Source organism: Oppia nitens, unplaced genomic scaffold, assembly GCF_028296485.1.
Source record: "Oppia nitens isolate AA-2021 unplaced genomic scaffold, nextdenovo-longstitch-racon4-pilon3 scaffold27_pilon_pilon_pilon, whole genome shotgun sequence".
NCBI classification, from domain to species: domain Eukaryota; kingdom Metazoa; phylum Arthropoda; class Arachnida; order Sarcoptiformes; family Oppiidae; genus Oppia; species Oppia nitens.
Genome location: NW_026533207.1, coordinates 71798 through 83927, shown reverse-complemented (window position 1 = coordinate 83927; position 12130 = coordinate 71798). Strand labels below are relative to the sequence as shown.

General features: G+C 18.5%; 1 protein-coding gene across 1 annotated transcript in view; it reads left to right on the top strand.

Moving 5' to 3' along the window:
• LOC128954503 (probable 3',5'-cyclic phosphodiesterase pde-5) overlaps positions 1-8407 on the top strand; it is a 30973-nt gene extending 22566 nt beyond the window's left edge. Inside the window, exons 9-16 of the mRNA XM_054300089.1 lie at positions 887-938; positions 1604-1899; positions 2318-2435; positions 2559-2695; positions 3276-3666; positions 5688-5860; positions 6837-7118; positions 8125-8407. Coding sequence (XP_054156064.1) covers positions 887-938; positions 1604-1899; positions 2318-2435; positions 2559-2695; positions 3276-3666; positions 5688-5860; positions 6837-7118; positions 8125-8278 — 1603 coding nt within the window. The 3' untranslated portion in view covers positions 8279-8407. The remainder of the gene's footprint in view (positions 1-886; positions 939-1603; positions 1900-2317; positions 2436-2558; positions 2696-3275; positions 3667-5687; positions 5861-6836; positions 7119-8124) is intronic.
• Positions 8408-12130: the final 3723 nt, after the last annotated feature.

Genomic DNA, 12130 nt, shown 5'->3' with positions numbered 1-12130 from the left:
ACACATATACATACACACATATACATACACACATATACATACACATACACATATACATACACATATACATACACATATACATACACATATACATACCCACATATACTCATAGACACACACACACACACACACACACACACACACACACACACACACACACAGTAACACTAACTAACATCACACACACACACATAGAGATGGGCAAATAGAAAGTTTCTAATAAATTTCACTGAGAAAGTTTCTAGAAAATTTCTCAGGAATAAATTTCTATAGAAATTTAACTTTATTGTTATACTATGGGATCCCCATATCTATAGCCATTGAAATACTATATAAATAATGAGACAATACTACTATTCATATAACATTACACTATACACTACTATACAAAATGCGATACCTATATGTAAAATAATTATAATTATTTAATAATAATCAGTTTTCTAAAATTTTAATAATCATTTTATTATATATATATAAGAATTTAAGATAATTAAATAAATTAATTTTTATTTTAATTAATAATAAAAATATTAATATTAATATTTAATTATTACTTGTAAAACCAATGTATTTTTACATAATAACATATATCCAGAAAACAAAATTAACATGGTGATCCCATAGATAGAAATTTCTTTTAGAAACTTTCTAGAAATTTCTCTATTATTTTATAAATTTCTCTTTTTTGCCAACACTACACACACATAACCAATTTATTTATGTGACAATAAATAAAATTAAATTATGTATGTAAAATTAAAATCATAAATAATATTTTGCAATTAATTTATGTGTGTGTGTTAGGAAATGAAACACTAAAAAAATATTAACTAATTAAATTTAATGTAATTTATTAAAATTATTATTTTTACTTTTTAACTAGATCAATATTTCAGGATATGGTTAACATGGATGTAGTCGTATCAAAAATATTGGTAATTTAAAAATAATAATAATAAAAAATATTTTTAAGCATTCATTAGTATTATTATAAATTTTATTACTAAAATATTAATCATATATTAAAATTAGTATTTATATTGATTATTAAGTTTTTATTATTATAAATAGAAATAAATCCCTGGATTATATATTATTTTGATAAATTACAATAATTATAATAACTATAATAATATTTAATTAACTTATAATAAACTATAAATTTTTAAATATAAACTAATAATTGTAATTATTTATATAAAGTTATTTTTTAACAACTGTTAGATATAAATAATGTAAAATAAGATTTTTTGTTTGTTTGTTAAAAAAAAGTTAGTTTTTTAATAATTAAAAATTTTCATTTTAATACATAAACTTAGTTTGTTTAACATTTAATTAATTAAGGTTTATATTATTATTTTTTAAAAAACATCAATTATTATTATTATAATGTTTATTATAATTATTATAATGTTTATTATAATTATTATAATGTTTATTATAATTATTATTAAAATTATTATTATAATTATTATTATAATTATTATTATAATTATTATTATAATTATTATTATAATTATAATTATTATTATAATTATTACTAAAATTATTATTGTTAAAATTATTATTATTAAAATTATTATTATTATTATTAATTCAGGAATACGCGCGTAATTTGGTTAACGCGGACCGCGCGTCACTGTTTTTGATTGACTACACCAGCAATCAATTGTATCCGTTTATATTTGACGCCAACGACAACAACGAGGAACGGGCGCTGAAAAAAGAGATACATTTCCCCATCGGATCGGGTATTGCCGGCAATGTAGCCAAAACAGGTGTACCCTTGAATATTGCCAACGCTTACGCCGATTCCCGATTCAATAGGTCTATCGACCAGAAAACCGGTTATCAAACAAAAAGCATACTATGTATGCCTATATTCATACGGGACAAGTATGTAGTAGTAGTAGTAGTAGTAGTAGTTATATATGATTTTATTATACAATTATAATTATCAATTAATTATTATATTTATTTATTAATTATTATTATTTATTTATTAATAATTAATTATTATATTAATTAATTAATTATTATTATTTATTTATTAATAATTAATAATTATTTATTAATTAATTAATTATTATATTTATTAATTAATTATTACATTTATTAATTAATTATTACATTTATTAATTAATTATTACATTTATTAATTAATTATTACATTTATTAATTAATTATTACATTTATTAATTAATTATTACATTTATTAATTAATTATTACATTTATTAATTAATTATTACATTTATTAATTAATTATTACATTTATTAATTAATTATTATTATTATCCACAAAACCATCCACAGAGTGATCGGTGTCTTACAAATGGTTAACAAAAAAGTTTTAGACATTTTTACCAAAGAAGATGAAGAAAGTTTTGCCGTATTTGCCACCTATTGTGGTCTGGCTCTGGATCACGCACGGGTAGGTTGTTTTTTACATAACATCCCTTATTACACACACCCACCTACCCACCCCTCTCCACCAGCCTGTAATCTAACTTATAACTTATTTAATACTAAAAAATTAATTTGTTGTGGGGTTTAGTTATACGAAAAGATACATAAATCGCAAGAAAAATATAAGGTAGCTCTGGAGGTACTGTCCTATCATAATACCTGTACCAGCGATGAGCTCCAGGAGATCAAATCGACACCATTGGATCAGTTACCAGATGAGACTGAGTATGTAATTACTGTTTAAGTAATTATTATTATTAACATCAAGAAAATAGTTTTTTTTTATAAACAAAAATATATGATTTAAACAGTACTAAATTATTTATAACAAAAAAATATAATAAATAATAATAATTATTATTAAAATATATAATTTATAAATAATTTAGAAAAATACATAAACATATAGATTATTTAATCAAATAGTTATAAAATCAATTATCAATTACTATTATAAGAAATTTAATTTATAATTTATATTTTAAAAATAATAATTTATTACAAAAAAAATATAATAATAATAATTATTATTAAAATATATAATTTAGAAAAATACATAAACATATAGATTAGTTAATCAGATAGTTTATAAAATCAATTATCAATTACTATTATACCAGAAATTTAACCATTAATTAATTAGTTAGTTAAACAATAATTACAGTTATATATATGTAGTTTTTAATAGTATCCAAAAAAATAACAAACAAACAATCAATTTTTTTTTATCTAACTGTGCGCTTATGTATATCTTTTTTTTTAATTTTCTCTACCCTATCCTAACCCTACCCTACCCTACCGATAGTCCCGATTTTACACCCTATCGGCTGTCCAGCGACGAAAAAGTCTTATCATCGGTAAAACTGATCCAATCGTTTAGCGGCATTACCAAATGTGACCAGGATGATATCTACCGGTTCGCCCTGACCGTACGGAAAAACTATCGTAAAGTACCCTATCATAACTGGTCGCACGGTTACTCAGTTGCCCAAACTATCTACATATTTACCCGTCAATCGGAAAACTATTCAACCTTGGATAAATTTTCGTTTTTTGTATCCGGGTTATGTCACGATCTGGACCATCGGGGTACTAACAATCAATTTTTGGTCAACTCATCGGCATCCCTGGCCAATCTGTATTCAAATAGTCCACTAGAGTATCATCATTTTAATCAGGCTGTATCCATATTACAGGTATTAATTGTGTGCTTGATTATTTATATTTTATTTATTTTTTAAAAAATTGTTTTTATATATATATAAAAATATTTTTATAATATGTATTTAATTATGTGACTTATTATTAATTATTTAGATATTTATTTATTTAGTTAGTTTGTATTTAATTGCATTTTTTGAAATAATTAGTATAATGTGGGGGTTGAACTGTTAAACCCCCTCCCCCTCTCCCAAATATTATTATTATTATTTAGTTGTTTTTATATATAAAAAAATATTTATAATTATGTGGCTTATTATTAATTATTCAGATATTTATTTATTTAATTTATGTATTTAATTGCATTTTTTGAAATAATTAGTAATTATGTGGGTTTGAACTTTTAAACCCCCCCTCCCCCTCCCCGCTCACAAATATATTATTATTATTATTATTTAGTTATTTTTATATAAAATTTTTTTTTTATAATATGTAGTTAATTATGTGGCTTATTATAATTATTTAGATATTTATATTTATTTGTGTATTTAATTGCATTTTTTTTTAAATAATTAGCTTAATGTAGGGGTTGAACTGTTAAGACCCCCCCCCCCGAAATAATATCATTATCATTATTTTAATTATTTAATTTAATTAAAAACTTTCTTAGTTTTTTTTATTATTAAAAATATAAAACAAAAATTAAACTATTTTTTTACATAAATAATTACTCTAAAAAGTTATCTATAATAATAATTTACCCAGTTATTGTTTAATTTAATAACTATATGATTTATAGTATTTATAAATTAAAAAAATATATATATATATAATAAAAATTTTAAGATATTATAAATCAGATAATAATTTTTGTGCATAATTTAGCATACGATCAGATTATACGCTGTATTAATAATGAATTAAAACATATCATCATTTTTATAATTACTAATATATTAAACAAACAATATATTAACTTAAAATAATATACAATTAATAAGTTACAGTTTCTTAAAATTAAATATATATATATATATATTATATTTATTGCTGTATTGTATGTGTTTTTTTTATTATAGTAATTAATTTATTTAAAAATCTAACATTAATTTGTTTTTTTGTTGTTGAATAATTAGTGATAATTTTAATTTAAATAATTAACACATTTATTATTAATTTAACACATATTAATTAAAAAAAAAAATTTTTTTTTGATATTTTTAATAATAATATTATTTACTAATAATAATACTATTTTATTAATAATTAATGTGAATAATATATATCTGTTAGTTTTTAGTGATGAAATTTTTTTAAATTTATTAGTTTAATAAAAGTTTAAATAAATCTTTATAATGGTGACTATTATATAAAAATATAGATAAAATATTTAAATTAAAGAAAATATGATTTTTTTAAATAGAAATAAAACAATTCCCTATAATTTTTTATATAATAATTTAAATTAAAATAAATGTTAAAACTAATTGATTACAACATTAGTTAAAAATAAACAAAAAAATATATAATAATAATTATTATTTAATTTGTAGCTATTATTTTTTTTATCAGATTGTTATGTTTTATTGCATTTTTAATTAGCAATTGCCAGTGACTAACATTAATCATCATTATATACACCATATAGTTTAGTTAATTTTTATAAGTTATTAAAATCTAATAAATATATTAGTTTATTAAAAATTTACAGTTAAAATAAGTAAAAAATAAATTAAAAAATAATTTATCAATGCATTAATAATAAGTATTTTTTTTTATTAAAAATACTGTATTAGTAATTAGTAATTATTATGCATTAGTAAACTAATTGAAATTAACTGATATTTCAGATAAATTATTTATATATACATATATAAAATCAATTGATTTTTTTGTTGTTGATATATTGCAATAACTTGTAATTATAATATTTTTTTAAATAAAACATAAAAATTTCATGTAAACTAACTTTTTTTAAATCTAAAATATATTATTGTTATATTTAAATTAATATATTAATTATTTTTGTTGTTATCATATATTTTTTTTTATATAGCAAAACGGTATGAATATATTGAAATGTATGTCATCAGAGGATTATAAGCTAGTGTTGGCAAACATCAAACATTTTATATTGGCTACAGATATGGCAAAATTTTTTACAAATCTTAAAAAATTGCAAACAATTGCCAACAATGGATCGTTTGATTGGAATCTAGAGGAACATAAGTATATAAATAAATTTTTTTTAATTTATTTATTAATTTATAATTTAAAAATTAATTTTTTCCCCGATAATAACTTTATTTTATAAATCTATTATTTTTATTTGTAAACTATTAGATTAATTGTAAAATTTACTTTCAAAAAAATTTTCTCAGTAAATATCATTTATATATATATATATATATAATATTGTATAAGAAAATACTATAATAGAAAAATTTAAATAGACATTCATATGTGAACTAGCTAAATTATAAAAATTATTTAAAAATAGTTTAATAATATAAAAAATAATTTATTTTTTACAGTTTTTTTTTATAATTATTGTTGTTGTTTGGCAAAAAAATAACATATAAATTTATAATTTAAAAAATACTATATTTATATTTAGTACTAAAACATAAAAAAAATAAATTAAATAGAACCATTGCATTAGTTATTACACTAACTATTAATTAATTATTTTTGTAAACTATTATTTGAGCAAATTTTCTGTATTTATTTATTATTATTATAAAACATTTTCTAACAATATATTGTCTAATAAAATACTGTATATAAAAAAGTAGCAGTAATAAGAGTATTATTTTGAAATATTTTTTTTTAATTATTTATCAAAAAATCAAAAATAAATAATTATTTTTACAGTTTTTTTTAGTTGTTGTTTGTTGACAAAAATAATTTAAACATTATTTAAACGAAACAAAAAAAAATTATTATTAATAATACTGTAATTAATTAATTATGTTTTTATGTTTATTTATTTAAAAATAATTAATTACAATATTAATAATTTACATTATTTATACAACAAAAAAATTATTATTATTAATACTGTAATTAATTAATTATTTTTTATGTTTATTTATTTAAAAATAAATAATTAATTACAGTATTTATAATTTACATTATTTATATAAAAAAAATATTATTATTATTGTAATTAATTAATTAATTATTTAATTTTTTAAAAATCTAGAATCTTACTGTCATCCCTGGCCATGAACGGTGCCGATCTAAACTCGACGGCCTTGCCCTGGCCCGAGGCCAGGGCTAAAACCAAAGAGCTGTTTGAAGAGTTTTACGCAATGGGCGACAGCGAGAGGCAAATGGGTAGAGAGCCGATGGCACTGATGGATAGGTTGAAAATCGAGGAACAGCCTAAAACACAGGTCGACTTTCTCGAAAATATATCCATACCGTGTCTACAGATTGTGGAAAAATTTCTGCCCGACGCACACAGTTATCTTAAACGATCGTTGTATGTATTAACTAAAATTTTTAAATTAAAAGTTTTAATTTTGTTTGTATTGTTAACTAAACAGGAGTAGTAGTGGTAGTGGTAGTAGTAGTGGTAGTTGTAGTGGTAGTGCTAGTGGTAGTAGTGGTAGTAGTGGTAGTTGTAGTTGTAGTGGTAGTGGTAGTGGTAGTGGTAGTGGTAGTACTAGTGGTAGTASTAGTGGTAGTGGTAGTGATAGGAGTAGTAGTAGTGGTAGGAGTAGTACTAGTGGTAGTGGTAGTGRTAGGAGTAGTGGTAGTGGTAGTGGTAGTGGTAGTAGTAGTGGTAGTGGTAGTGGTAGTGGTAGTGGTAGTGGTAGTGGTAGTWGTAGTGGTAGTGGTAGTGGTAGTGGTAGTGGTAGTGGTAGTGGTAGTAATGGTAGTGGTAGTGGTAGTGGTAGTGGTAGTGGTAGTGGTAGTAATGGTAGTGGTAGTGGTAGTAATAGTAGTAGTAGTAGTAGTAGTAGTAGTAGTAGTAGAATTGGGTATGATGGTGTAGGTAGGTTGGGCTAGTAGTATGGCCTAGTATGTATAATTTTAAGCTTATTAATTAATCTTGAACATTGTGTAGTATACAAAAGTATAGTATACTGTTTATATATTATTTATAAATTGTTTAACTTTAATTTAACTTAAATAAAAAATTTATTACTAATATATATAGTTAATAAACAATTAGATTAATTGTTTGTTTGTGCTAATCATTTAATTAAGTAATTAATTTCATTAAATGATTAATTATTTACTAAAAACAATTAGAATTGTTATTAGATTATTAATTACTAATTAATTAATTAAGCAAATAATTTAATTAATAAACTAAAACTAAAATAATATAATATACTTTATATACAGTATATTCAATCTATTGGGTATAAAATACAAATAATATTTATTTATTATTATTATTAGTATTATTATTAATCATAAGTATGATTAGTAAATTTGATTTATATTTAATAATAATAATTATTTAATTAATAAATTAGCGAAAATTTGGACAATTGGCGACAATTACATGTCGAGGCCGATCAACGACACAAACGCTATCAATTGACCCGTATGTCCGCCGAAGATATGGAAAGTCCGATACAAATGCCGAAAATCGGTGGCATTGAAAAAGCCAAGTCGTTTCGGCTGTGATTATATTGGATGCGACAAAAAAATCACACATCAATATAACCAAACAAACAAAAAAAAATTAAAAAAAAACAAACAAAACACACGTATTTCTGTGTGTGTTTGTATGGATTTAATTAATTAATTTTTATAATTAATTAATTAATTATATATATTTTTTGTGGTTTGAAATATATATATATATATTATATATATTTCTACCATGGTAATTTATTGGGTGATGATGATGATAGGCATACATTTTATTTTAAAAATAATAATGTGCTGATGATAGTGATAATAATGATGATGGGGATGAAACAAATAAATAAATAAATATATAAATATTTATGTGATAGGTTATGATTGATTTAAATTATTATTATTATTATTATTATTATTTATTGAATATATTTTTCTGGTGATGATAATAGTACTAATAATAATAATACTAAAAATGCATAAATTGAATGAAATATATATTTATTTTTTATATATTAATTAGTGGGGAAAACAAACAAACAAAATTAAATTGTTTTAATTGAATTGGTGGGTGCTATCAAAAAATAAAAATAAAAATTGTATATTATATATATATAATTACAATTGTATCAATTAATTGCTTGATAATTATATAATACATACGGTATATATATATATAATGATAATTATATTGTATCAATAAAAATGATATTTAATTTTTTAACATTAATTATATAACATAACACATAAAATACATTACACACATACATACAAACATATATTGTTAAAATAATAATTATAATACTATTATTATAAATTGTTATATAAATCTATATTTATAATCAATTTCAAACACATTTCATTGAAAACAATTATATAATAATTATCACTATTATTATTATTGATTAATAATAAAAATAATATATATATTATATATATTTTTTTGAAAATAAAAATAAACATTAAACACTTACACAGCTTTATATAAAGTTATATATTTTTTGCAATTTATATATCAATGTTATTTGTAAATTACAATTTTTTTTGATTAAATAATAATAATTATTTATTTATTTAACAAAATAAAAACTAAAACAAAAAAAATCATGCATTTAATTAAATGTTAATGTTAATTAAATTATAATTATTATTATTGTTATTAATGTGTAGTACCATGGTGCAATAAAAATTACACTTTAAAAATACAACAATTTTTTCAACAAAAAAATATCAAAAAAAACATTATATAATGTAATATTATATGTGATAAATTATTATTAAAACATATTATTTATAGTTTTTAGTTTTTTCACATAATTGTACAAATTATATGTTTTTTATTTTTTATTTTGTTAAATTATTATAAACAATGTTTATATAAAATTTATTTAATTAATTAATTATCTAAATATATTATTGGATAATGATTTAAGTAAATACTGATTAATTAATTAAAGTGAAAATATAATAATGTTTTATTATATAAACAAACAAACAAACAAAATATTATTAATTACTAATTGAAAAAAAATATTTATATTATATTTTTTCTATATTACTATTTTGTAAATTTGGATTAATAGCTTTAACATTGTTTTTCTCATTATTATTATTATAAAAAATATTTAATAATATTTAACATTAATAAACTTTATTATTATTATTATTTTACTGTATTATAATAATTATTAATTTATTCAATATAATTGAAAATTTTATTATTCATAAAAAATTTTGTATAATAAATGTGTGTTTTAAAAGAAAAAAAATTATTTTTAATATCAAACTAATTTTTTTGATTACTATAAATGTAATCTAACCTATAAATAAATAAAAACTATTGAAATATTTAAATATAAATTTCAATTCAATAAATTTATTGTAACTATATTACAGTTACTGTATTTATTACAGTTTAGTTTTAATTACAAAATCAATAGTATTATTATCATAACATTTGAAAATATTAATAATAATAATTCAAATTAATAAAAAAAAATTATAGCATTAATAGCATTAATAATAATAATATTATGAATTATCTTTATTTATTTATTTGTAATAAAAAACGTTAAAATATCCAATTAATTATATTTATAAATCATTTTTTATTATTAATAATTCTAAAAAAATAAATTATAGTTTCACTTAAAATTTAATAAATCAACAATAATTAAAATTTTTAATTCTATATATTTCTCTAATTCATTATAATATCTATTTTATTGTATATTATTATTATTTAAAAATTAATGCTAACTTTCTAATTATGATTTTTATATTAGATTTTATTATTTGTTAATTATTATTTTACAAACATATTATTTGTTGTTGTAAAATATATTGATAAAATTATTTATGAGTGGCTTATATTATAATTATCAGATTTATTATTTTTATTATTGCAATAATATATAGCAAATAGGAGGGAAAGTACTGTATATAAAACCCTCATTAATATCATCATTATATATATATATCACACAAATAATTATATATTATTTATATATATTTATATATAGATGTGTATAATAATATTGTTAAAATATATTATTAGAAAATTTACAGTTTTCTGTGTGTGTGTTTGTAAAAAATTTTTAAAAAATTAATACAAAATATAAGTAAATTTACAATTTATATTCATATTAATTATCCTATAAATAATTGATAAATATATATTAATAAATTATTATTTAAAAATCATAGCAAAATTAGTTGTTTTTATAAAAATATCATATTTAAAATTATTATTTAAAAATCATAGATAAATTAGTTGTTTTATAAAAAAATCATATTTAAAATTATTATTTAAATTAGAGAGAGAGAGAGAGAGAGAGAGAGAGAGAATAAAAAATAATTTAAAAATCGATTATAAATATCAGATATTATTTTTATTATTGCATTTAATATATTGCATAAAAGGGACCAAATTCCATAAAACCCCCATTAATATCATCATTATTAATTAATTAATAAAAGATAGATATTAATATACCCTGATATAAAATAGTATATTTGAAAATTTACAGTTTATTTAATTAATATAAAAATATATAACTATTAAAATTAATTAAAAAATTATTTATCTAGATATTTTTTAGAAAAAAATAATAATCAAGTTATTATTATTATTATAATTAAGCTAATAGTTAAAATTTTATATAATATATATGATATTTTAAAACAACAACACAAAAATATTTTTTTTATATATGTGTTAATATATTAATGTAAAAAATTTTAATAATTATTCGTATATAATATCCTAATATAGTTATTGTATAAATAGTTAAAAGATTTTATAATTAAAAATACAATTTAAATATTTTTTTTGTTTTAAGCGTATAAATAATTAATATTGTTTATTAATAATATACAATTATTTTTGTTGTTTAAGTAATTTTTTAAAATAAAAATTAAAAAATAAACAAATTATCACATTGTGAACACTAATTACGGTAATAATATTTATAATTATTTTATGACTATAATAAATAAATCAATTGATAATTTATAGTTTTTATGTTTTTTAATTTTTATAAAAAAAATACAACAAAAAACAATTATAATAATTAAATGCTATACGTACTAAATAACATAGAATACAATATTAAAAATATTATAATTATATTAGTTTAGTAAAAATTTACAGTATATAAAAATTTTTAAAAATAATATAATAGTATTTATGTATAACCTATTGTTTTAGTAAATTATATAATTGATTTATCTTAAAATATAAATATTACGTATTTTTTATTAGATACTAGTTATTTAAAATTTAAAGTAAAATTGACTAAATTATTTTTTTTTGTAAAATTTTAATATTTAATATTATAATTAAAAAATAAATTAATCATAGACATTTTATAAACTATTAGTATAAATTTTAAT